The 27,793-nt window shown below is 47.3% G+C and overlaps 1 protein-coding gene across 1 annotated transcript in view; it reads right to left on the minus strand.

Moving 5' to 3' along the window:
* Positions 1-9,194: 9,194 nt before the first annotated feature.
* The window catches only part of bmpr1ba (bone morphogenetic protein receptor, type IBa), a 150,708-nt gene continuing 132,109 nt past the window's right edge, over positions 9,195-27,793 (minus strand). Inside the window, exons 4-12 of the mRNA XM_071404227.1 lie at positions 26,682-26,784; positions 20,042-20,144; positions 18,542-18,638; positions 17,196-17,334; positions 13,836-14,028; positions 11,957-12,254; positions 11,008-11,183; positions 10,667-10,797; positions 9,195-10,205 (exon numbers count right to left, since the gene is read on the minus strand). Coding sequence (XP_071260328.1) covers positions 10,080-10,205; positions 10,667-10,797; positions 11,008-11,183; positions 11,957-12,254; positions 13,836-14,028; positions 17,196-17,334; positions 18,542-18,638; positions 20,042-20,144; positions 26,682-26,784 — 1,366 coding nt within the window. The 3' untranslated portion in view covers positions 9,195-10,079. The remainder of the gene's footprint in view (positions 10,206-10,666; positions 10,798-11,007; positions 11,184-11,956; positions 12,255-13,835; positions 14,029-17,195; positions 17,335-18,541; positions 18,639-20,041; positions 20,145-26,681; positions 26,785-27,793) is intronic.

Consider the following 27,793-nt stretch of genomic DNA (forward strand, 5'->3'; position numbering starts at 1 on the left):
TTATTACGTTTGCAATCACAACAAATAATCTGCTCAGACCCCAACCAAGAATCATCAAAAGCCGTGCTATAAATTCTCGGAGAACCCAAAGATTCCTAGATGCCTTTCCAGACTCCCTCCACCTACCCAAAGACGACAGAGTACAAAAATATATATAGATGGAGTGGCCAGCACAGTCACCAGATCTCAACCCTATTGGGTTGTTGTGGGAGCAGCTTGACCGTATGGTACGTAAGAAGTGCCCATCAAGCCAATCCAACTTGTGTGAGGTGCTTCAGGAAGCATGGGGTGAAATCTCTTCAGATTATCTCAGCAGATTGACAACTAGAATGCCAAAGGTCTGCAAGGCTATAATTGCTGCAAATGGAGGATTCTTTGACGAAAGTAAAGTTTGAAGGACACAATAATTATTTCAATTACAAATCATTATTTATAACCTTGACTATATTTCCTATTCATTTTGCAACTCATTTCATGTATGTTTTCATGAAAAACAAGGACATTTCTAAGTGACCCCAAACTTTTGAACGGTAGTGTATATTGTAATATTGTTGTATGGTGGTATTACACATGTTGTATTGTAGATATGTAGTGGTGTAATAATGTTATATGATGTACTGTTTTATCTTTTTTGTGTGATGTGCAGTAACTGTCTTAATGTATTTGGACCCCAGAAAGAATAGCTGCTGCCTTGGCAGGAACTAATGGGGATCCATAATAAACCACAGGAAGTGTAGCTGCTGCCTTGGCAGGAACTAATGGGAATCATAATGAACCCCAGGAAGAGTAGCTGCTGCCTTGGCAGGAACTAATGGGGATCCATAATAAACCCCAGAAAGAATAGCTGCTGCCTTGGCAGGAACTAATGGGGATCCATAATAAACCACAGGAAGTGTAGCTGCTGCCTTGGCAGGAACTAATGGGAATCATAATGAACCCCAGGAAGAGTAGCTGCTGCCTTGGCAGGAACTAATGGGGATCCATAATAAACCCCAGGAAGTGTAGCTGCTGCCTTGGCAGGAACTAATGGGAATCATAATGAACCCCAGGAAGAGTAGCTGCTGCCTTGGCAGGAACTAATGGGGATCCATAATAAACCCCAGGAAGTGTAGCTGCTGCCTTGGCAGGAACTAAGGGGGATCCATAATAAACCACATGAAGTGTAGCTGCTGCCTTGGCAGAAACTAATGGGAATCATAATGAACACCAGGAAGAGTAGTTGCTGCCTTGGCAGGAACTAATGGGGATCCATAATAAACCCCAGGAAGAGTGGCTGCTGCCTTGGCAGGAACAAATGGGGATCTATAATAAACCCCAGGAAGAGTATCTGCTGCCTTGGCAGGAACTAATGGGGATCCATAATAAATACAAATACAAAACACACACATACACCAACTGACACTCACAAGTGCCTGACTCTATTAGACAACGTTCATGTCATGCTTTGTTTTTTTAATGGTTCTTGTTTTATATTCTATCTATCTCTGATAAGTTACCCAGGAAAGGTCAAAAAAGCCCATATTAATATAAGTAGCCTTAAAAATCAATAACTTGTTTACATAACATTCAATATTTGGCTGAGAATCACTTAGATCATTCATTTGATGATACAGCAGTAGCAATGCAGGGATATAACATCTAAAGAGACTATTGAGTAGGTGTTACTGTATATTGTAATGAACCTGTAAGACCACCAAAACTCACATGTAGTTTGTTGACTAGTGTAAACAGTCTAGGACACTGATTTCCCATGAAATAATCAAGTTGTATTTTATTTGGATGAACAGACAGTGCTCCCCAACACTGACCGGCAGCACAAAAACGCCTTCCCCAAAACTCTCCCTCAGCATGCCTCCCACATTCTCACATACTGCAACTAATTTGTATAACATTGTGTAAAACATTACATTACCCCCTTCTTAAACTGAACACACTCTTTGTTTAATAATCTGGATAAACACACATAAAATACCCTCTGAGAAGTGTACAGTAACCAAATGCATTCAGAATTGCGTCCTAATACAGTTGAAGTCAGACGTTTACATACACCTTAGCCAAATACATTTAAACTCAGTTTTTCACAATTCCTGACATTTAATCCTAGTAAAAATTCATTGTCTTAGGTCAGTAAGGATCACCACTTTATTTTAAGAATGTGAAATGTCAGAATAATAATAGAGAGAATGATTTATTTCAGCTTTTATTTCTTTCATCACATTCCCAGTGGATCAGACGTCTACATACACTCAATTAGTATTTGGTAGCATTGCCTTTAAATTGTTTAACGTTGGTCAAACGTTTCGGGTAGCCTTCCACAAGCTTCCCACAATAAGTTATGTGGATTTTGGCCCATTCCTCCTGACAGAGCTGGTGTAACTGAGTCAGGTTTGTAGGCCTCCTTGCTCGCACACATTTTTTCAGTTCTGCCCACACATTTTCTATAGGATTGAGGTCAGGGCTTTGTGATGGCCACTCCAAAACCTTGACTTTGTTGTCCTTAAGCCATTTTGCCACAACTTCGGAAGAATGCTTGTGAAGTGCACCAGTCCCTCCTGCAGCAAAGCACCCCCACAACATGATGCTGCCACCCCCGTGCTTCACGGTTGGGATGGTGTTCTTCGGCTTGCAAGCCTCCCCCTTTATCCTCCAAACATAACGATGGTCATTATGGCCAAACAGTTCTATTTTTGTTTCATCAGACCAGAGGACATTTCTCCAAAAACTACAATCTTTGTCCCCATGTGCAGTTGCAAACCGTAGTCTGGCTTTTTTATGGCGGTTTCGGAGCGATGGCTTCTTCCTTGCTGAGCGGCCTTTCAGGTTATGTTGATATAGGACTCGTTTTACTGTGGATATAGATACTTCTGTACCTGTTTCCTCCAGCATCTTCACAAGGTCCTTCGCTGTTGTTCTGGGATTGATTTGCACTTTTCGTACCAAAGTACGTTCATCTCTAGGAGACAGAACGCGTCTCCTTCCTGAGCGGTGTGACGGCTGCATGGTCCCATGGTGTTTTTACTTGCGTACTATTGTTTGTACAGATGAACGTGGTACCTTCAGGCGTTTGGAAATTGCTCCCAAGGATGAACCAGACTTGTGGAGGGCTACAATTTTTTTTCTGAGTTCTTGGCTGATTTCTTTGATTTTCCCATGATTTCAAGCAGAGGCACTGAGTTTGAAGGTAGGCCTTGAAATACATCCACAGGTACACCTCCAATTGACTCAAATTATGTCAATTAGCCTATCAGAAGCTTCTAAAGCCATGACATAATTTTCTGGAATTTTACAAGCTGTTTAAAGGCACAGTCAACTTAGTGTATGTAAACTTCTGACCTACTGGAATTGTGATACAGTGAATTATAAGTGAAATAATCTGTCTGTAAACAAATTTGTTGTGTCATGCACAAAGTAGATGTCCTAACCGACTTTCCAAAGTTATAGTTTGTTAACAAGACATTTGTGGAGTGGTTGAAAAACAAGTTTTAATGACTCCAACCTAAGTGTATGTAAACTTCCGACTTTATTTGGGGTCTACCGCCCTGACCCATGTGATCTTCCGCTGCAATTGACTCAGGTGCTTGACCCGTCTCAAAGGAGACACTTTCTCTTACAGGTGCACAGGGCAACTCAGTGTTCACGTCCGTTTGCTGTGTATGAGTCTCTGTGTCAGTCCTGACAGTGTCCAGTTCCCGTTCCACTGAGACATTAACATCCCTTGGAGCCCACAGTCTCACAATGTCCCCCACCCTTCTCTTGAAGGGTAACCTAGGCAACATTGGTTGCTTTTACCTTGGAGAACCCTGTTTTCTTGAGGGGTAGTATGTCTGACTAGGCACAAATGAGTCAGTGCTCAACTCAGTCTCTTGTCTCGTGCCAGTAACCTCATGCTTTGAAACAAACCCAAGTAAGGTTTGAGCCTGTTGTAGTGTACCACAGCATGATAAGGTCAATTACACTATATTTCTTCATACAGCACCTCTGACAGTTTCTTTTCAATTTTGAAAGGACACTTGAATTTCTGTCTCAGTTTTGGTGATCCCCTGTGGTAGTCTCTAAGCCACACATATTAAGCACCATGTATGGTGTGAACCCCGTGAATATATTTTTTATTTATTTAACTAGGCAAGTCAGTTAAGAACAAATTCTTATTTGACAATGACGGCCTACCCCGGCCAAACACTCCCCTAACCCGGACGACGCTGGGCCAATTGTGCGCCGCCCTATGGGACTCCCAATCACCTCCGATTGTGATACAGACCGGGATCAAACCAGGGTCTGTAGTGACACCTCTAGCACTGAGATGCAGTGCCTTAGACAGCTGCGGCACTCAGGAGCCCCAAAGATTGAACACTACTCCTGTATTCCGTCATCACATATGGGAGTATCTCATCCTAATTTATTTGATTGTCATCAACAAAAAATGGCATCATATTGATCAGAGTTCTGTTCATTCTTTCCACTAAACCATTTGATTGTGGATGGTATGGAGAGGTTTGGGCATTGTTCATTTGTAAAAGATTGCACATCTCTCTAAATGTCACCCCTGGTCGCTATGGATAGAGAGAGGAACGCCTAGCTTCAACACAAATTCCTCTACCAGTTTCTTACCCACTATTACTGCTTCCTGATTGGGCATAGCATATGCCTCTGACCACCTAGTAAAGTAATCTGACACTACCACTACCATAATTACCTCGTCCCATCTCTGTAAATGGACCCATTAAGTATACAGCTATCCTCTCAAAAGGGCTGCCTGTGACAGAACTTGTCATGGCTGCTCTGGGGGCTGGACCCTGTAACTTATACGCAGCGCACGCCACACAGCCCTTACACCACTGCTTTATGGCTCTCTGCCAGCCTGGACAATAAAATCTTGCTCTGATTTTATTGGTGAGTTTTTCAACTCCTAAATGGCCTCTTGTTCTATCATTGTGGATAAAGGTAAGTACCTCATGAACGAGCTCATCTGGTACAACCCCTCTCCAGATGGTGTCATCTGTCCAATAGTTTTGACTCTCATGGAATAACACCCCATTCTTCACATGTAATGCAGATGGTGTGTCACTTGTTTGAAAGGCCTGAACTTTGGCTCTGATTGCAACTCCACAGGGAGCTCTGCTTTATACTCTTTTTGTCCTTTCTTTAACTGGGGGACCACTGGGTCTCTATCCTGTGCTTCCAAAAGGAAAGCTGCATTTTTGGGTGCTGCCTGGCTTGTCTGAGCTCCAACTACAGGCTCAATAGTGACATCCTGAGGCTTGTTTACGATGGCTTTCAGATTGACAGTGGCCTCCTGTGAGACGGCTGTGTCCACATTCTCTGTGTGACACACCATCTGCATTACTGTGCAGTCTCTCTGGCCTCAACAATGATATCATATTCAAACTGATCCAGTTTCTCTAGCCATCTAGTCAACTGTCCCTCATGTTGTTTGAAGTTACTCAGCCACCTCAGTGAGCTGTGATTATTTCCCAGTAGAAATGTCCTCTCCAGCAAAAAGTGTCTGAAATGTTTAAGAAACACTACCACTTCAAGAAGCTCCTTCTTGGTAGTTGAATACTTCCTCTCCTGTTTTGACAGTGCCTGATTGGCTGTCTACCCGCGTGTTTCTGGGAGAGTACTATCCCTATGCCTGTGCGACATGCATCAGTATCCATTATGAAATCTAGATTTGGGTCCGGGAAAGCTTTGACTTACCACATCTGGTATGAACCCCCTGTAGTGTGACACCAGGCCTAGAAAAGCGTCTTGCTCTGTCAGTAACTTGGGGCTAGGCCATGACCTGTCTGTCTCTGTTTTCATCGGGTCAGTAGACACTCCCTCAGCCGAGATGATGTGTCCCAGGTAGCTCACCTGCGACCTGAACAAATGGCACTTAGATGGCTTCACCTTAAGTCCTGCTTGCTCTAATCTGCTGAAAACCTTGTCTAAACACATGTTCTTGGAATGTACGACCAAACACTATGATGTCATCTAAATACACCAAACATGTTGTTCACTGTAAATCAGACAAAACCAGGTCCATGAGACGCTGGAAGATGCTTGGAGAAGACCCTGGAAACGCTCTGCTGCTTTGGTATGTCTCCCTCTGATGTGGCTGCTTCGCTGCCAAATACTGCACCTCGGTCTGCAAGTGTGCCACGCTCTCACACAATGACTCGAACATCTCTTTTGGAACTCTGACATTGTCTCCAACTGGAGGCAGAGTGACCTGGCTTGTCCCACACGTTCACTGGTTGTTGATTAAAGTTCCCAGGTTGTTCGACTTCTCCCTCCATTTTCCCACGCAGCTAATCAGCTAAAGTTAGCCAAGCCCGCGAGTTGCTGTTAGTTAGTTGACGTGCTGATCCCACCTGTCAACAATTTGTAACGAACCTGTAAGGCACCCGAAACTCACACATAGTTTGTTGACTAGTGTAAACAGTCTAGGACACTGATTTCCCACGAAATAATCAAGTTGTGTTTTATTTGGATGAACAGACAGTGCTCCCCAGCACTGACCTGCAGCACAAAAACGCCGTCCCAAAAACTGTCCCTCAGCATGCCTTCCGCATCATTACATACAGCAACTAATTTACATAACATTGTGTGATAGGCTGAGAGACTTTCGAATGTGTAAATTGGCTTTCATTAGGCTGTCCTCTCAATAGGAACCTGCTCACTGTAACTAGTGCCTGTTATTAAAAATACTTACCAGGGTGTTTACAAACAGTACAGGAACTATATCATCCACGTGTATTGATTATATTTTTACCAATGCTGCAGAACTCTAAAGCTGTATCCATACCCATTGTATGTACTGACCATATCTAGAAAAGTTCCAAAAGCTGGGACCAAAATAGTGTATAAGAGATCATACAAAACGTTTTGTACTGATATTTGTTAGTCTGATGTGTGTAATGAGGAGCATCCAGACACTGCACTTGATGCATTTATGTAATTGTTTCTTCCTGGTATTTATATCTGGCTATTAAACAGTCTGATGGCCTTGAGATAGATGTTTTTCAGTCTCTCGGTCACAGCTTTGATGCACCTGTACTGACCTCGTCTTCTGGATGATAGCGGGTGAACAGGCCGTAGCTCGGGTGTTTGATGCCCTTGAATATCTTTTTGGCCGTCCTGTGACACCGGGTGCTGTATGTGTCCTGGAGGGCAGGCAGTGCCCCCGGTGATGCGGTGGGAAGATCGGACCACCCTCTGGAGTGCCCTGCGTATCACCAGGCAGTGATACAGCCCAACAGGATGCTCTCAATTGTGCATCTGTAAAAGTTTGTGAGGGTCTTAGGGACCAAGCCAAATTTCTTCAGCCTTCTTCACCATACTGTTTGTATGGGTGGAGCATTTCAGATTGTCAGTGAGGAACATGAAGACCTAAGGAAGGCTAAAAGTATTTGTTTTAAGATATACTTAAGTATCAAAAGTAAAACTATAAATCATTTCAAATTCCTTATATTAAGCAAACCAGACGATCCAATTTGGGAAAGTTGTATTCCTGCTCGTAATGCTGGTGAGTTAGCACCACTCAGATATCCTAAAGTTATTTATGGCTGTATGTAATAACACCAAAAACGTTGTGTGTTATTATAAGTAATAACACACAAAAAAACAAAATACTGCGAAGCTAGAAGCAGAGCTGTCATGTCTGTCGGCGCCATCTTGCTGTAAAGTTAGTGTGGGTGAGGTGGAAAAATTATTGTTGTCCATCAATAATGAGAAACCACTTGGTATTGACAATGTAGATGGAAAGTTTGGATGAAAATGTTTGTCCTCAGAACTTGAGGGAAGCCAAAGTCATTCCGCTACACAAGATTGGTAAAGCACCCAACCAATCGGCTTGCTGCCGACTCTTAGCAAACTTCTGAAACGAATAGTGTTTGACCAGATACAATGCATGTGTCCATGTATGCTGATGATTCAACCCTGTGTCAGCAACCACAGCTAGTGAAATCACTTCAATCCTACACAAAGTGTTGCATGTCAGTTTTTTAATGGGTGGCTAGTGATAAACTAGTCCTGAACATCTCTAAAACTAAGAGCATTGTATTTGGTACAAATAATTCCCTAAGTTTTAGACCTCGGCTGAATCTGATCATGAATAGTGTGGCTGTTAAGCATGTTGAAGAGACTACATTACTTGACGTTACCTTGTATTGTAAACTGTCATGGTCAAAACATATAGATTCAATGGTTGTAAAGATGGGGAGAGATCTGTCCGTGATAAAGAGATGCTCTGCTTTTTTGACACCACACTCCACAAAGCAAGTCCTGCAGGCTCTAGTGTTATCTTATCTTGATTATTTCACAGTCATGTGGTCAGTTGGCCCAGAACAGAGCGGCACGTCTTGCTCTTCACTGTAATCAGAGGCCTTATATCAATACTCTGCATGCCAGTCTCTCTTGGCTAAAAGTAGAGGAGACTGACCGCATCGCTTCTTGTTTTTAAAAGAAACAGTGTTGAAAATTCCAAATTGTTTTCATAATCAACTTACACACAGCACTGACACACACACTTATCCCACCAGACATGCCACCAGGGGTCTTTTCAGTCCCCAAATCCAGAACAAATTCAAGAAAACTTACAGTATTATATAGAGCCATAATTGGATGGAATTCCCTTACATCTCAGACTGGTTCAGTGTCCCATGTAGCTCCGCTAGTAGAGCATGGCGCTTGCAATGCCAGGGTTGTGGGTTTGATTCCCACAAGGGACCAGCATGAAACAAGTACGCGAACATGTATACACTCACTACTATAGGACGCTCTGGATAAGAGTGTCTGCTAAATAAAAAATGTGAACAGCAAACCTGGTTTCAGAAAGCAACACAGCGTCTTATTTGACCTGGATATTTTGTGTGTATTTACTGATATGTGTGACGGTTTACATTGATTAGTTCTGTTCTTGTTTATAAATGTTCTGTATTATTTCATGTTGCATGTGAACCCCAGGAAGAGTAACTATCGCAACAGCTAATGGGGATCCAAATAAAATAAAAAATACCAAGGTTATATATTTGCTGTTTTCATATTTCTGCCGTTTTCATATACATCGGTTGTTTTTAATGGTCTGAGGTCAAACGGTGTCAACATTCTGACTTAAGGGAGAACTGTCCCTTTAACTAACCATGTCACTAAAGTACCTGTGTGATGTGCATGGGGTCCCTGGTAAGGTCAAATCAGATGATAAATACCAAAGACATCATCACCTAAATGTTTTATTGCAGATACAATTTGAATTAGAACTGATATCATTTGAATATCTTTATTTGTGGTGTACATAAAAATGAAGCTACTTTTACAAATGAGGCCCCAGTGAATCAGTACTTGACACTTTATAATGTACTCATGGTGAAGAAAAACCCTCCCCTTTACTCCAGACACACCATGGTTTACCTTGGTAAACTACTGGACAACAACAGGGGTGTATTCACTAGGAACCAAACAGAAGCCAACTGGCTAAAATGGTGAGGGACTAACCTAAAATTGTCCAATAAGAAATGCTTGTTTTTGTTGCAAAACTTTTGTTGTGCAAAATGTTTTTCTACGGTTTGCACTAATAAATACACCCAACAATCTAAATCGACACTTGATTATGGCTTCAGATTGTCAGCTGATTCCTCCTGCTGTCATCCTGTGATGCGCCTGAAGGGGTCACCCTCCACCCTCCTCATGCAGTTCCCCACCTCCCTCTTCCTCTGGCCACCACTGGCCCGTCATCCAAAACTAGAGCAGCTTTCACAGAAAGCACAAAGAAAACCCACTTGGCTTGTGTCCTCTTTGTCCAAGCCAACCAAACGTGATAGTAGCAGGTCCCTTTAAAAAGGCAATACCTGCCCCAGGTCTTCAGTATCTAAACAAGTAGTTCATCACGACAGTTCAAGGGGTTCCAGGGGTTACGGGCGGTTCTCTCCTTCTCTCTGAGTGACCGTGGCCCGGGGTGAGGCTACCTTGTGGTGCACTGCTGGCTTCTGGTCCTCCTGACCCCCCATGCAGCAGAAGACTGTGGGTAGAGCGGAGCAGAGCGCTGGCTGTCGGTCCGTGGTGACGTGTTTCCCCCACGCCTGGAGTGTCCCTCCCCGCCATCACAGTTTAATATCCTGAGACTCTGACATCTTGGCCAGGGTCTTCTTGACGCGCAGTGCCGTGAGGCGAGAGGCCGGGTTGTGGGCCCAACACTCCGTCATCAACTTGCCCATCTGCCTAAGGCACTGTAGGGGGCACAACAAAACACAATCAGCTCTAGAGTTTGGATTAACCAACGTGTGTGTGTGTGTGTGTGTGTGTGTACTACACATACTCTACTGTGCATGGTTGGTGTGTGTGTATGTACATGCTTATGTGACTGTGTGTGTGTCTGTGTATGTGTGTGTGTGTGTGTGTGTGTGTGTATGTACATGCTTATGTGACTGTGTGTGTGTCTGTATGTGTGTGTGTGTGTGTGTGTATGTACATGCTTATGTGACTGTGTGTGTGTATGTGTGTGTGTGTGTGTATGTACATGCTTATGTGACTGTGTGTGTGTCTGTGTATGTGTGTGTGTGTATGTACATGCTTATGTGACTGTGTGTGTGTCTGTGTCTGTGTCTGTGTCTGTGTCTGTGTGTGTGTGTGTGTGTGTGTGTGTGTGTGTGTGTGTGTGTGTGTGTGTGTGTGTGTGTGACTGGCTTACCTCGTCGCTAGTCCAGCGGTTGGGGAAGGAAGGTCGTAACCTCTTGATGCAGACCACCTCTCTCATGTCCTCATACGAGGGGTCAGAGGGCACCAGGTCATGGTACGGTAGCTGGTACTCCTCTACAATACCTGGAACACATAAATACCACAATGCGGATTTGATCAAATTTCACCCAAAGTCAGTGTGTTTGCTGAAAGAGTACCTCCTAAGACAGTTTCCCATAGGTACAGATCTAGGATCAGCTTTCCCTCCCCCAATCCTAACCTCAACCATAATTGGGAAAAATGCTAAACTGACCCGAGATCAGCATCTAGGGTGAAACTACTCGGTTACAGTACCTCCTGAGACGCAGCGCCTTGCGATCTCCCAGAGGATGAGGCCGAAGCTGTACATGTCGGCCATGATGTAGGACTGGAAGTGGTTCCTGTTGAGGCTCTCATCCAGGACCTCTGGGGGCATGTAGCGCTTGGTGCCCACCCTGGTGTTAGGAGGGATGTCCACCTCGTTGGTGTCACTGGGATGGTAGAAAGGGGAGGGAGGGAGGGAGGGAGGGAGGGAGAGAGGGAGAGAGGGAGAGAGGGAGAGAGGGAGAGAGGGAGGGAGGGAGGGAGGGAGGGAGGGAGGGAGGGAGGGAGGGAGGGAGGCCATGTTCGATTAGATGAGAGAGATAGTGATGGATGGATAGAAAAAAAAGAGGGAGAAATAGGGACAGAGAGAACAGAGGGAGAGTTGTTAGATGAGATGAGAGATAGTGATGGAGGGAGAGAAGAACAGAGGGCGATGTTAGATGAGATCAGAGATGGAGAGAAGAACAGTGAGAGAGATGTTAGATGAGATGAGAGATAGTGATGGAGGGAGAGAAGAACAGAGGGAGATGTTAGATGAGATGAGAGATAGTGATGGAGAGAAGAACAGAGGGAGAGATGTTAGATGAAATGAGAGATAATGATGGAGGGAGAGAAGAACAGAGGGAGAGATGTTAGATGAGATGAGAGATAATGATGGAGGGAGAGAAGAACAGAGGGAGAGATGTTAGATGAGATGAGAGATAATGATGGAGGGAGAGAAGAACAGAGGTTATATTAGATTTTTTTGTTTGTTTAGTTTTTAATTTCATTTTCCCAAATTTGTATTTCCATTAACCTTTTCATCTTATTGTTGTCTATTGTGACACTATGATACTCTCATGCAAATAGTTTGGTTGAATCGAATGAATCAATCAATTATGAGGGACAATCGATCGACATGCACGCACACACTACACACACTAACACTCTCCCTTCCTACCTGATGAATTTGACGGCCAGGCCCAGGTCAGCGATGCAACAGGCTCCATTCTTCTTCACCAGGATGTTCTTGCTCTTCAGGTCTCTGTGGGCGATGGCCGGCTTGCCCTGGGTGCCAAAGATCTCTGTGTGGAGGTGACAGAGGCCTGACACTGAGGAGTAGGCCAGCCGCAGCATGGCCTTGGTGTCCAGCGTGGTGGACTTGAGGTAGTCGTACAGAGAGCCACCCTCATGGTAGTCTGTGATCAGGTAGAGCTGGGTCCACGAGCCTGTTCCCTTGATGTCCGCCGCTATGAAGCCTGATGGACACAGGGGAAGTAGAGATATGGAACTGTGGAACATTATAGCACTATTATAGCATTACAGTATATGCAAAGAGAATTCGGAAAGTATTCAGACCCCTTCCCTTTTTACACATTTTGTTACGTTAAAAACCAATTTTAAAATGGATTAAATAAAAAATGTTCATCAATCGAAATTGAGCTCAGGCGCATCCTGTTTCCATTGATCATCCTTGAGATGTTTCTACAACTTGATTGGAGTCTACTGTACCTGTGGTAAATTCAATTGATTGGACATGAATTAGAAAGGCCCACACCTGTCTATATAAGGTCCTACAGTTGACAGTGCATGTCAGAGCAAAAACCAAGACATGAGGTCGAAGGAATAGACCGTAGAGCTCCGAGACAGGATTGTGTTGAGGCATATATCCGGGGAAGGGTACCAAAAAATGACTGCAGCATTGAAGATCCTCAAGAACACTGAGGCCTCCATCATTCTTAAATGGAAGAAGTTTGAAACCACCAAGACTCTTCCTAGAGCTGGCTGCCCGGCCAAACTGAGCAATCGTGGGAGAAGGGCCTTGGTCAGGGAGGTGACCAAGAACCCAATGGTCACTCTGACAGAGCTCCAGAGTTCCTCTGTAGAGATGGGAGAACCTTCCAGAAGGACAACCATCCCTGTACCACACCACCAATCAGGCCTTTATGGAACAGTGGCCAGACGGAAGCCACTCCTTAGTAAAAGGCATATGACAGCCAGCTTGGAGATTGCCAAAAGGCACCTAAAGGACTCTCAGATCAGGAGAAACAAGATTCTCTGGTCTGATGAAATCAAGATTGAACTCTTTGGCCTGAATGCCAAGCATCATGTCTGGAGGAAACCTGGCACCATCCCTACGGTGAAGCATGGTGGTGGCAGCATCATGCTGTGGGGATGTTTTTCAGCAGCAGGGACTGGGAGACTAGTCAGTATCGAGGGAAAAATGAATGGAGCAAAGTACAGAGAGATCTTAATGAAAACCTGCTCCAGAGCACTCAGGACCTCAGACTGGGGCGAAGGTTCAACTTCCAACAGGACAACGAACCTAAGCACACAGTCAAGACAAGGTAGGAGTGGCTTCGGGACAAGTCTCTGAAGGTCCTTGAGTGGCCCAGCCAGAGCCCAGACTTGAACCTGATCTAACATCTTTGGAGAGACCTGAAAATAGCTGTGTCGCAACGCTCCCCATCCAACCTGACAGATCTTGAGAGGATCTGCAGAGAAGAATGGAAGAAACTCCCCAAATACAGGTGTGCCAAGCTTGTAGCGTCATACCCAAGAAGACTCGAGGCTGTAATCGCTGCCAAAGGTGCTTCAACAAAGTACTGAGTAAAGGGTCTGAATACTTACGTAAATGTGATATCTGTTTTTTTATATATACCTTTGCAAAAAAACAACTGTTTTTGCTTTGTCATTATGGGGTATTGTGTGTATATTGCAACAACAAAAAAATGCACAATTATTTAATTTTATAATAAGGCTGTATGTGGAAAAAGTCAAGGGGTCTGAATACTTTCCGAATGCACTGTGTATCTCACACAGCCACTCTCTCTCCTTACACAGTATGTTCTCGTGTCTCATGAGGACAGTCTGGTAAATCTCAGTCTCTCTGAACCAGCTGGCCTCTTCGGTGGTGAAGAAGACTTTGACGGCCACCCTCTCTCCTCTCCACTTGCCCATCCACACCTCCCCGTAGCGGCCCTTTCCAATCTGCTTAACCATCTGAATCTGCTTGGCTATGGTGCGCTGCACCTGGGAGGAGGAGAGGAGAGGAGAGGAGAGGAGAGGAGAGGAGAGGAGAGGAGAGGAGAGGAGAGGAGAGGAGAGGAGGGCGATGTCAGACAAGGTTCCTTCACATTGGTGGTAGATGAGGGGAGTTTCCCTCCACTGTGTGGTAGATGAGGGGAGTTTCCCCTACTGTGTGATAGATGAGGGGAGTTTCCCCCTACTGTGTGGTAGATGAGGGGAGTTTCCCCCTACTGTGTGGTAGATGAGGGGAGTTTCCCCCTACTGTGTGATAGATGAGGGGAGTTTCCCCCTACTGTGTGGTAGATGAGGGGAGTTTCCCCTGCTGTGTGGTAGATGAGGGGAGTTTTCCCCTACTGTGTGATAGATGAGGGGAGTTTCCCCCTACTGTGTGGTAGATGAGGGGAGTTTCCCTCTACTGTGTGATAGATGAGGGGAGTTTCCCCCTACTGTGTGATAGATGAGGGGAGTTTCCCCCTACTGTGTGGTAGATGAGGGGAGTTTCCCCTACTGTGTGATAGATGAGGGGAGTTTCCCCCTACTGTGTGGTAGATGAGGGGAGTTTCCCCCTACTGTGTGGTAGATGAGGGGAGTTTCCCCCTACTGTGTGATAGATGAGGAGAGTTTCCCCCCACTGTGTGGTAGATGAGGGGAGTTTCCCACTACTGTGTGGTAGATGAGGAGAGTTTCCCCCCACTGTGTGGTAGATGAGGGGAGTTTCCCACTACTGTGTGGTAGATGAGGAGAGTTTCCCCCTACTGTGTGGTAGATGAGGGGAGTTTCCCTCTACTGTGTGGTAGATGAGGGGAGTTTCCCTCTACTGTGTGGTAGATGAGGGGAGTTTCCCTCTACTGTGTGGTAGATGAGGGGAGTTTCCCCCTACTGTGTGGTAGATGAGGGGAGTTTCCCCCTACTGTGTGGTAGATGAGGGGAGTTTCCCCCTACTGTGTGGTAGATGAGGATAGTTTCCCCCTACTGTGTGGTAGATGAGGGGAGTTTCCCCCTACTGTGTGATAGATGAGGGGAGTTTCCCCCTACTGTGTGGTAGATGAGGGGAGTTTCCCCCTACAATGTAAAGTGCTAAGAACCCTGGAAAAGCTCTATATAAATCCAATCAATTATTATTTATAAATCCAATCAATTCTGTGGACAAGGAAAATACTGAAAATAAACTGTGAATCGCCATTAATAAAGTATTAATAATACATTTAAAATCAGTTTAAAAAGGTTTAAACAAGTGGAAATAACTTGGAAGGAAAAAATATTTTATTAAAGGGTAAGTGGTTGATTGTTTGAAAGAATGAGAGAGGATATGCATGAGTATACAAACAGTGTTAGGCTCTCTCTGGCCCAACATGCACAGTGTTACATGCTGACCAGACCGGACAAGTCGCGTATGCGATGCCAAGGGCTAAAATAGAACTCCTTTCTATTTCTGACGCAGATCGCGCTGAAAGTCTTGCCTCTCCCATCTCCTCATTGGTTTATAGAAGCAGGTACCCACGTGCCATCTCCTCATTGGTTATACCCACGTGGGTGATTGAAAGACGAACTGTTTTGCCAGTCGTCGTGGTAATACTATGAAAGTTTAGATGCGATCACCATATAAGTTCAAAGATGAAAAAGCCTGGAAGGAGGAGAGATGACTAGAAACGATTCGGTTGACCGTGTTATGTGTGGATTAATTGGTGGAGTAGAGGACCTTGTGCATTTCAGGTAAAATAACAACTCAATTTTTATATCCCAGGACAGATTATCTAGCAACAGCAAGCTAGCTAAATAGGACAAATTAGCTAGCAAGTGCAAGCTAGCTAGCTAAATTGCCATAAAGGTTTAATGCTTTTCGATCTGTCCCCAAATTAATGTAATTGGTTCAGAGTTTATTTTGATATTTTAACCTGCGTGTCGTGATCGTTTTTGGTGTGGGGGGACAAAATACATTTATGCACGATGGCGCACGCGCACAGCCGGTTTGGGTTCCGTGTTAGGCTCTCTCTGGCCCAGAACGCACACAAACAGTGTTAGGCTCTCTCTGGCCCAGAACGCACACAAACAGTGTTAGGCTTTCTCTGGCCCAGAACGCACACAAACAGCGTTAGGCTTTCTCTGGCCCAGAACGCACACAAACAGTGTTAGGCTTTCTCTGGCCCAGAACGCACACAAACAGTGTTAGGCTCTCTCTGGCCCAGAATGCACACAAACAGTGTTAGGCTCTCTCTGGCCCAGAACACACACAAACAGTTTTAGGCTCTCTCTGGCCCAGAATGCACACAAACAGTGTTAGGCTCTCTCTGGCCCAGAACACACACAAACAGTGTTAGGCTTTCTCTGGCCCAGAACGCACACAAACAGTGTTAGGCTTTCTCTGGCCCAGAACGCACACAAACAGTGTTAGGCTCTCTCTGGCCCAGAATGTACACAAACAGTGTTAGGCTCTCTCTGGCCCAGAATGCACACAAACAGTGTTAGGCTCTCTCTGGCCCAGAATGCAGTGGTGCTGAAGTGACGTGCAACACACACGTGGCAGAACGGTTGTGATACAATGGAGAGTTTTTCCTGCACAAAAATAATTACAAAAGAGTTGTGGAGACACAGCTCATGTGTAAACATTTTTATACAGACTGACAAACCCTCTGTCATAGCACAAACATATCAGTTGTATCATTGTGTTGTTCATCAGTTGTACTTCCTGGGTGTGTGGGTGTCTTGCAAATATCTCCTTTCTCCTGAAGTGTACACTCCATTACTTTCCACAAACCTTTCTCCTGAAGTGTACACTCCTTCATTACTTTCCACAAACCTTTCTCCTGAAGTGTACACTCCTTCATTACTTTCCACAAACCTTTCTCCTGAAGTGTACACTCCTTCATTACTTTCCACAAACCTTTCTCCTGAAGTGTACACTCCTTCATTACTTTCCACAAACCTTTCTCCTGAAGTGTACACTCCTTCATTACTTTCCACAAACCTTTCTCTGGAAGTGCACACCCCTTCACTACTTCCCACAAATCCAAACATTGAATTGGTCTAGATATGGGCTAGTGGGAGTTTTCACAATGTTTCTTACACCAGTAATTTACTTTACAATCGGTGAAGGGACGTGATTAAATCCACACTTCGGGAGGATACAACCAGTGAGCTGGTGATAGAGGGATGCAGTGTGTGTAACATACCAGCAGGGGGAGACCTGAGCCACTGCCTGAACTCTGGGACTGTTCTATGAGGTCTCTGAGAGACTCTCCCGGAGGGATGTAGGACTCATCCTGCTCCAGACCAATGCTGTAGCGTGGCCCAGACTCCTGGCGCTTGTACCTGCAGCACACACACACACACACACACACACACACACACACACACACACACACACACACACACACACACACACACACACACACACACACACACACACACACACACACACACACACACACACACACACACACACACACACACATCAAACAACAGTATACATCAAACAACTCTTTAATGTGAGTAGTCCGTATGTAATATCTCAATTCTGGATGATTCAAACATTGACTAGAAAACATGTCATATCAGAGATATATGATTCTTCCTCAGTGTCATTTGTTCCCAAAGTGAAATTAATATTTTAAGTACGGATGAACAAATAGACTGTACATGTACTGGGAATAACCTTATTCATAACATGGGTAAGCGGTCATTCCAGAACAGGACTAACTGCCTAACCCTGTTACTGGAGAGCTACCCTCCAGTAGGTTTTCACTCCAACCCTGTACCTGGAGAGCTACCCTCCAGTAGGTTTTCACTACAACCCTGTTCCTGGAGAGCTACCCTCCAGTAGGTTTTCACTACAACCCTGTTCCTGGAGAGCTACCCTCCAGTAGGTTTTCACTACAACCCTGTTCCTGGAGAGCTACCCTCCAGTAGGTTTTCACTCCAACCCTGTTCCTGGAGAGCTACCCTCCAGTAGGTTTTCACTACAACCCTGTTCCTGGAGAGCTACCCTCCAGTAGGTTTTCACTCCAACCCTGTTCCTGGAGAGCTACCCTCCAGTAGGTTTTAACTCCAACCCTGTTCCTGGAGAGCTACCCTCCAGTAGGTTTTCACTCCAACCCTGTTCCTGGAGAGCTACCCTCCAGTAGGTTTTCACTACAACCCTGTTCCTGGAGAGCTACCCTCCAGTAGGTTTTCACTCCAACCCTGTTCCTGTAGAGCTACCCTCCAGTAGGTTTTCACTCCAACCCTGTTCCTGGAGAGCTACCCTCCAGTAGGTTTTCACTCCAACCCTGTTCCTGTAGAGCTACCCTCCAGTAGGTTTTCACTCCAACCCTGTTCCTGGAGAGCTACCCTCCAGTAGGTTTTCACTCCAACCCTAATCTTGCATACTTGATATTAATAATTACCTGGTTGATAAACTGAATCAGGTTAGTTATAAATGGGGTTAGAGCAATAACCTACAAGATGGTAGGTAGCTCTCCAGGAACAGGGTTGAGCAGCCCTGTTCTAAAACGTTCTCTCGAGGCAAACTGAGTCTCACCTGAAGTAGCAGAAAATAATGATGAGAGCCAGGATGATGCTGCACACAGTCACGGAGATGAGCAGAGCCATGTGGTGAATGTTCCCATCTGCATAATCTACACAGAGAGAGAGAGAGAGGGAGAGGGGGGTAAGAGAGAGAGAGTGGGGGAGAGCGAGAGGGGGGAGAGAGAGAGCGATAGAGGGGAGCGAGAGAGGGGAGGGGGGGGAGGAGGGGAAGAGTTGGAGAGAGAGAAGGGGAGTGAGAGAGGGCGGGGAGGAGGGTTTGAGTGGGGAGAGAGGGGGAGGGGTGAGAGAGAGAAGGGGAGTGAGAGAGTGCGGGGAGGAGGGGGAGGAGGGTTTGAGTGGGGAGAGAGGTGGAGGGGGTGAGAGAGGGCAGGGAGGAGGGGGAGGAGGGTTTGAGTGGGGAGAGAGGGGGAGGGGGAGAGAGAGGGAGTGCAAAAGAAGGAGAGAAGAAACGGGGGAGAGAGTAATAACTGATCACTTCATATAAGTAACAGATCACATATTCAATACAAACAGGGGCCACACATCCCTTTGGAAATAGACAACAGTCAAAAACAGTCATCATTAAGTCATGTTATTTCAAAGGTTCTTTATTGTTAATCCAACATGTATTACTCTCTCTCAGTTCCACACACACAGTGGTGTCCCCAGGGACCAGAGTGAACTAGCTGAGGGAAACCTAGCCCTGATCGATAGGATCTCTTCCTGAAGCCCGCTGCTCGAGTTTCAGATTGATGACACCGCTGGCCATGTCCGTTGGGAGTTCTGCTTTCTCTGGGACTCTAGTCTTACTGCCACACACACACACACACACCCTGGACCTGCCCTGTGTGTGAAGTCCAACACATCCTTTCAGTCTGACACACACACTTGTACACACACAAAAAAGAACTGAAGAAATATATCTAGTTTTGGGTCTTCTACAGAAACCCTGGCTAGTGATCTCTTGGGCCGATTGTGGGCCGACCACTAAAGAGGAGCGGAGCTATGCAGCTGACTTTACCGGCTCCATTTCACCTGCTTCTCTCACTGTCACCTCGCTGGGCCCTGACACTGTCACCTCGCTGGGCCCTGACACTGTCACCTCGCTGGGCCCTGACACTGTCACCTCGCTGGGCCCTGACACTGTCACCTCGCTGGGCCCTGACACTGTCACTGGTAACTCGCTGGGCCCTGACACTGTCACTGGTAACTCGCTGGGCCCTGTCACTGTCACCTCGCTGGTCCCTGACACTGTCACTGGTAACTCGCTGGGCCCTGACACTGAACACTGTTGACTCGCTGGGCCCTGTCACTGTCACCTCGCTGGGCCCTGACACTGTCACTGGTAACTCGCTGGGCCCTGTCCCTGGCAACTCGCTGTCCCTGGCAAGTCGCTGTCCCTGGCAACTCGCTGTCCCTGGCAACTCGCTGTCCCTGACAACTCGCTGTCAACTCACTATCACTGGTCACTTCTGTCTGTGTATTACGAGTGTGTGTGTATAAAGCATATTACTGGGTGTTTTGAGTGGAGGCAGGGTGGGGTGCAGGTCTTTGTTGCAGTAGTCCTGGTCAGTACAGCACTCCAGGGATCTTCTCAGTCGGGAGTTGCCTGTATCCTGGAAGCACAATTACATCATATGAATACATCAGATACTGTTGCTGTTCAATTTCCCACACCGTTCCCACAAGTGTATCAACTTTCATTCTTTTATGAAAATGTTTTGACCCAAAATGGGCACATGTCGCCTGGAGGTCAACTCGTACAGACAACACATTGATGAATTAAAGATGTGTTTGTGGTGTGCTGACTACACTACATGACCGAAAGTATGTGGACACCTTGTCGAACATCTCATTCCAAAATCATGGGCATTAATATGGAGTTGGTCTCCCCTTTGCTGCGAGACCAGCCTCCACTCTTCTGGGAAGGCTTTCCACTAGATGTTGGAACATTGCTGCAGGGACTTGCTTCCATTCAGCCACAAGCATCAGTGAGGTCGGGCACTGATGTTGGGAGAAAGGCCTGGCTCGCAGTCTACATTCCAGTTCATCTCAAAGGTGTTCAATGGAGTTGAGGTCAGGGCTCTGTGCAGGCCAGTCAAGTTCTTCCACACCAATCTTGACAAACCATTTCTGTATGGACCTCGCTTTGTGCATGGGGCATTGTCATGCTGAAACAGGAAAGGGCCTTCCCCAGACTGTTGCCACAAAGTTGGAAGCACAGAATCATCTAGAATGTTATTGTATGCTGTAGCGTTAAGAGTTCCCTTCACTGGAACTAAAGGGCCTAGCCCGAACCTATGTAAAACAGCCCCAGACCATTATTCCTCTTCCACCAAACTTTACAGTTGGCACTTTGCATTCGGGCAGGTAGTGTTCTCCTGGCATCCGCCAAACCCAGATTCGTCCATCAGACTGCCAGATGGTGAAGCGTGATTCATCACGTCAGAGAATGCATTTCCACTGCTCCCGAGTCCCATGGCGGCGAGCTTTACACCACTCCAGCCGACGCTTGGCATTGCGCATAGTGATCTTAGGCTTGTGTGCAGCTGCTCGGCCATGGAAACCCATTTCATGAAACTCCCGACGAACAGTTATTGTGCTGACGTTGCTTCCAGAGGCAGTTTGGAACTCGGTGGTGAGTGTTCCAACCAAGGACAGACGCTTCAGCACTCAGAGGTCCCATTCTGTGAGCTTGTGTGGCCTACCACTTTGCGGCTGAGCCATTGTTGCTCCTAGACGTTTCCACTTCACAATAACAGCAATTATAGTTGACCGGGGCAGCTCTAGCAGGGCAGAAATTTGACGAACAGACTTGTTGGAAAGGTGGCATCCTATGACAGTGCCACGTTGAAAGTCACTGAGCTCTTCAGTAAGGCCATTCTACTGCCAATGTTTGTGTATTGAGATTGCATGACTGTGTGCTTGATTTTATACACCCGTCAGCAACGGATGTGGCTGAAATAGCCCACATACACAATACATACAAAAGTATCTACTACGAGTAATCAGCAGCCAACCTACTTTGAGAATGGTTCTGAGAATCATCCATCATTATTCATTGTGATGTAATATGCTAAACGGACCCTAAAATCAGCACTCCTACTCTAAGAAGATTGATACATACAGTAAGTCCCCTGATTGTGTGTGGAGGGCATTGTCTGCTTTCTACTGTGCCGTCCAGGTGGTTGGTGCTGCTGTCAGTGTCCAAAGGTGTGGATTTACTGGTGTATGGTGAAGTTACCCCTATGCGATGAGCTGGGTCAGTTTTGCATTTTCCCCCTTATTTGTTAAGGTTAGGATTGGTGGAGGGGAAGCTGATCCTAGATCTGTACCTAGGGGAAACTTAATCACAGAGTGGTTTCACTGTGGTAGAGTGGAGTGGTTTCACTGTGGTGGAGTGGGGTGGTTTCAGTGGGGTGGTTTCAGTGTGGTGGACTGAGGTGGTTTCAGTGTGGTGGAGTGGGGTGGTTTCACTGTGGTGGAGTGAGGTGGTTTCAGTGTGGTGGTGTGGGGTGGTTTCACTGTGGTAGAGTGGGGTGGTTTCATAGTGGTAGAGTGGGGTGGTTTCACTGTGGTAGAGTGGGGTGGTTTCACTGTGGTAGAGTGGGGTGGTTTCACTGTGGTAGAGTGGGGTGGTTTCACTGTGGTAGAGTGGGGTGGTTTCAGTGTGGTAGAGTGGGGTGGTTTCACTGTGGTGGGGTGGGGTGGATTCAGTGTGGTGGAGTGGGGTGGTTTTAGTGGGGTAGAGTGGGGTGGTTTCACTGTGGTAGAGTGGGGTGGTTTCACTGTGGTGGAGTGGAGTGGTTTCACTGTGGTGGTTTCAGTGTGGTGGAATGGGGTGGTTTCAGTGTGGTAGAGTGGGGTGTTCACTGTGGTGGTTTCAGTGGGGTAGAGTGGGGTGGTTTCAGTGTGGTGGAGTGGGGTGGTTTCATAGTGGTAGAGTGAGGTGGTTTCAGTGTGGTAGAGTGGAGTGGTTTCAGTGTGGTAGAGTGGAGTGGTTTCACTGTGGTGGAGCGGGGTGGTTTCAGTGTGGTAGAGTGGGGTGGTTTCAGTGGGGTGGAGTGGGGTGGTTTCAGTGTGGTAGAGTGGGGTGGTTTCAGTGTGGTAGAGTGGAGTGGTTTCAGTGTGGTGGAGTGGGGTGGTTTCAGTGTGGTAGAGTGAGGTGGTTTCAGTGTGGTAGAGTGGGGTGGTTTCAGTGTGGTAGAGTGAGGTGGTTTCAGTGTGGTAGAGTGGGGTGGTTTCAGTGTGGTAGAGTGGGGTGGTTTCAGTGTGGTAGAGTGGAGTGGTTTCACTGTGGTAGAGTGAGGTGGTTTCAGTGTGGTGGAGTGGGGTGGTTTCAGTGTGGTAGAGTGGAGTGGTTTCAGTGTGGTGGAGTGGGGTGGTTTCAGTGTGGTAGAGCGGGGTGGTTTCACTGTGGTGGAGCGGGGTGGTTTCAGTGTGGTAGAGTGGGGTGGTTTCACTGTGGTAGAGTGGGGTGGTTTCACTGTGGTAGAGTGGGGTGGTTTCATAGTGGTAGAGTGGGGTGGTTTCACTGTGGTAGAGTGGGGTGGTTTCACTGTGGTAGAGTGGGGTGGTTTCACTGTGGTGGAGTGGGGTGGTTTCACTGTGGTAGAGTGGGGTGGTTTCAGTGTGGTAGAGTGGGGTGGTTTCACTGTGGTGGAGTGGGGTGGTTTCACTGTGGTAGAGTGGGGTGGTTTCACTGTGGTAGAGTGGGGTGGTTTCACTGTGGTGGAGTGGGGTGGTTCCAGTGTGGTAGAGTGGGGTGGTTTCAGTGTGGTAGAGTGGGGTGGTTTCACTGTGGTAGAGTGGGGTGGTTTCAGTGTGGTGGAGTGGGGTGGTTTCACTGTGGTGGAGTGGGGTGGTTTCACTGTGGTAGAGTGGGGTGGTTTCAGTGTGGTAGAGTGGGGTGGTTTCACTGTGGTGGAGTGGGGTGGTTTCAGTGTGGTGGAGTGGGGTGGTTTCACTGTGGTAGAGTGAGGTGGTTTCAGTGTGGTAGAGTGGGGTGGTTTCAGTGTGGTGGAGTGGGGTGGTTTCACTGTGGTAGAGTGGGGTGGTTTCAGTGTGGTGGAGTGGGGTGGTTTCACTGTGGTGGAGTGGGGTGGTTTCACTGTGGTAGAGTGGGGTGGTTTCAGTGTGGTGGAGTGGGGTGGTTTCAGTGTGGTGGAGTGGGGTGGTTTCACTGTGGTGGAGTGGGGTGGTTTCACTGTGGTGGAGTGGGGTGGTTTCAGTGTGGTGGAGTGGGGTGGTTTCACTGTGGTAGAGTGGGGTGGTTTCAGTGTGGTGGAGTGGGGTGGTTTCACTGTGGTAGAGTGGGGTGGTTTCAGTGTGGTAGAGTGAGGTGGTTTCACTGTGGTAGAGTGAGGTGGTTTCACTGTGGTGGAGTGGGGTGGTTTCAGTGTGGTGGACTGAGGTGGTTTCAGTGTGGTGGAGTGGGGTGGTTTCAGTGTGGTGGAGTGGGGTGGTTTCAGTGTGGTGGAGTGGGGTGGTTTTAGTGGGGTAGAGTGGGGTGGTTTCAGTGTGGTAGAGTGGGGTGGTTTTAGTGGGGTAGAGCGGGGTGGTTTCAGTGTGGTGGAGTGGAGTGGGTTCAGTGTGGTAGAGTGGGGTGGTTTCAGTGTGGTGGAGTGGGGTGGTTTCAGTGTGGTAGAGTGGGGTGGTTTCAGTGTGGTGGTTTCAGTGTGGTGGTTTCAGTGTGGTGGTTTCAGGGTGGTGGAGTGGGGTGGTTTCAGTGTGGTGGAGTGGGGTGGTTTCAGTGTGGTGGAGTGGGGTGGTTTCAGTGTGGTGGAGTGGGGTGGTTTCAGTGTGGTGGAGTGGGGTGGTTTCAGTGGGGTGGAGTGAGGTGGTTTCAGTGTGGTGGAGTGGGGTGGTTTCAGTGTGGTAGAGTGGGGTGGTTTCAGTGTGGTAGAGTGGGGTGGTTTCATAGTGGTAGAGTGGGGTGGTTTCATAGTGGTAGAGTGGGGTGGTTTCAGTGTGGTGGAGTGAGGTGGTTTCACTGTGGTGGAGTGGGGTGGTTTCAGTGTGGTGGAGTGAGGTGGTTTCAGTGTGGTGGAGTGAGGTGGTTTCAGTGTGGTGGAGTGGGGTGGTTTCAGTGTGGTGGGGTGGAGTGGTTTCAGTGTGGTGGAGTGGAGTGGTTTCAGTGTGGTGGAGTGGGGTGGTTTCAGTGTGGTGGAGTGGGGTCGTTTCAGTGTGGTGGAGTGGGGTGGTTTCAGTGTGGTGGAGTGGTTTCAGTGTGGTAGAGTGGGGTGGTTTTAGTATGGTGGAGTGGGGTGGTTTCAGTGTGGTGGAGTGGTTTCAGTGTGGTAGAGTGGGGTGGTTTTAGTGGGGTGGTTTCAGTGTGGTGGAGTGGTTTCAGTGTGGTAGAGTGGGGTGGTTTTAGTGGGGTGGTTTCAGTGTGGTGGACTGAGGTGGTTTCAGTGTGGTGGAGTGTGGTGGTTTTAGTATGGTGGAGTGGGGTGGTTTCAGTGTGGTAGAGTGGGGTGGTTTCAGTGTGGTGGAGTGGTTTCAGTGTGGTGGAGTGGGGTGGTTTCAGTGTGGTGGACTGAGGTGGTTTCAGTGTGGTGGAGTGGGGTGATTTTAGTGTGGTGGAGTGGGGTGGTTTCAGTGTGGTAGAGTGGGGTGGTTTCAGTGTGGTGGAGTGAGGTGGTTTCAGTATGGTGGACTGAGGTGGTTTCAGTGTGGTGGAGTGGGGTGGTTTTAGTGTAGTACAGTGGGGTGGTTTCATAGTGGTAGAGTGGGGTGGTTTTAGTGTAGTACAGTGGGGTGGTTTTAGTGTAGTAGAGTGGGGTGGTTTCATAGTGGTAGAGTGGGGTGGTTTTAGTGTAGTAGAGTGGGGTGGTTTTAGTGTGGTGGAGTGGGGTGGTTTTAGTGTGGTGGAGTGGTTTCAGTGTGGTGGAGTGGTTTCAGTGTGGTGGAGTGGGGTGGTTTTAGTGTGGTGGAGTGGGGTGGTTTTAGTGGGGTGGTTTCAGTGGGGTGGAGTGGGGTGGTTTCAGTGGGGTGGTTTTAGTGTGGTGGAGTGGGGTGGTTTTAGTGTGGTGGAGTGGGGTGGTTTTAGTGTGGTGGAGTGGGGTGGTTTTAGTGGGGTGGAGTGGGGTGGTTTCAGTGTGGTGGAGTGGTTTCAGTGTGGTGGAGTGGTTTCAGTGTGGTAGAGTGGTTTCAGTGTGGTGGAGTGGGGTGGTTTTAGTGGGGTGGTTTCAGTGGGGTGGAGTGGGGTGGTTTCAGTGGGGTGGAGTGGGGTGGTTTCAGTGGGGTGGTTTTAGTGTGGTGGAGTGGGGTGGTTTTAGTGTGGTGGAGTGGGGTGGTTTTAGTGTGGTGGAGTGGGGTGGTTTTAGTGTGGTGGAGTGGGGTGGTTTTAGTGGGGTGGAGTGGGGTGGTTTCAGTGTGGTGGAGTGGTTTCAGTGTGGTGGAGTGGTTTCAGTGTGGTGGACTGAGGTGGTTTTAGTGTGGTGGAGTGGGGTGGTTTTAGTGTGGTGGAGTGGGGTGGTTTTAGTGGGGTGGAGTGGGGTGGTTTCAGTGTGGTGGAGTGGTTTCAGTGTGGTGGACTGAGGTGGTTTTAGTGTGGTGGAGTGGGGTGGTTTTAGTGTGGTGGAGTGGGGTGGTTTTAGTGTGGTGGAGTGGGGTGGTTTTAGTGTGGTGGAGTGGGGTGGTTTTAGTGGGGTGGAGTGGGGTGGTTTTAGTGTGGTGGAGTGGGGTGGTTTTAGTGTGGTGGAGTGGGGTGGTTTCAGTGTGGTGGAGTGGGGTGGTTTCAGTGTGGTGGAGTGGGGTGGTTTCAGTGGGGTGGTTTTAGTGTGGTGGAGTGGGGTGGTTTCAGTGTGGTGGAGTGGGGTGGTTTCAGTGGGGTGGTTTTAGTGTGGTGGAGTGGGGTGGTTTTAGTGTGGTGGAGTGGGGTGGTTTCAGTGTGGTGGAGTGGGGTGGTTTCAGTGGGGTGGTTTCAGTGTGGTGGAGTGGTTTCAGTGTGGTGGAGTGGGGTGGTTTCAGTGTGGTGGAGTGAGGTGGTTTCAGTGGGGTGGTTTCAGTGTGGTGGAGTGGGGTGGTTTCAGTGTGGTGGAGTGGTTTCAGTATGGTGGAGTGGGGTGGTTTCAGTGTGTGGTGGAGTGGGGTGGTTTCAGTGTGGTGGACTGAGGTGGTTTCAGTGTGGTGGTGGTCCTCAGACTTACCCTGCACTGGAACTCTGATCCCACTAGACCCAGACATCCTGATGTGAGGACAGGGACCCCTCCCTCCTCTTCATCCACCATGGTGAAGCAGTACCCATCCGTCCTAAATCACAACGCATTACATTACCATCTAGATCAGGGGTGTCAAACATACGGCCCGCGGGCCGGAACCGGCCCCCAAGGAGGTTCGATCAGGCCCGCAGGATAATTTGAAAGTGGAAAAAATGCATAAAAGACATGGAATTAATATTTTTAATTCGCTGCAATTCATGGATTATCCGCTAAGGGGCGCACTCTTTCCATCAGAGTAGAAGACAAGCCGCATCACTGAGACAGACTGAAAACAGCAGACGGTATCAATGCGCCATCTGCTGCTTGTTACGACGTTGTTAATACCTTGGTCTCTACCTCTCCGCTACACCCTCATTAGCCAAAATGTCGTTATCCAAACGGAGAAAAGTAGATAAGGAGTGTAGAATTTTCAAAGAAAAATGGACCACGTCCTATTTATTTACAGAGATGCACGGAAAACCTTCGTGCTTGGTGTGTTTGCAACAAGTTTCGGTATTGAAGGAATATAATATTCGACGCCACTACGAGACTCATCACAGCGAAAAATATGACGGCTTGCAAGGACAACTGAGAAGAGATAAGATTAACGAATTGCTGGCGGGTCTGAGGAAACAGCAGTCAACTTTCATCCAGAGCCGAGAAGTCAGTGAAGCAGCGGTAAAAGCCAGCTATATTTTCCTAATGTTCTTGTGCTTCTTTACACCAAAACAAAGGAAAGACATGATATTTTGGTTATTTATAGCAGAGTATGGTATAATTTTAATGGTCCGGCCCACTTGACATCTCCCTAGGCCGTATGTGGCCCACGATGCGAAATGAGTTTGACACCCCTGATCTAGATCATCACAATCTACCTGCACTATCACCATTACTCAGATCATTATCCATCCTAGAACACAACGCATTACATTACCATCTAGATCATCACAATCAAATCAAACTTTATTTCGTACCAAAAAAAAGCAGTACAAGGTGCTTCACATACATCATTACTTTATACATTATCACCATTACTCGGATCATTACTGAATTAATAGCAC

The sequence above is a fragment of the Salvelinus alpinus genome, chromosome 5 (genome assembly GCF_045679555.1).
Source record: "Salvelinus alpinus chromosome 5, SLU_Salpinus.1, whole genome shotgun sequence".
In the NCBI taxonomy this organism is placed as follows: Eukaryota; Metazoa; Chordata; class Actinopteri; order Salmoniformes; family Salmonidae; genus Salvelinus; species Salvelinus alpinus.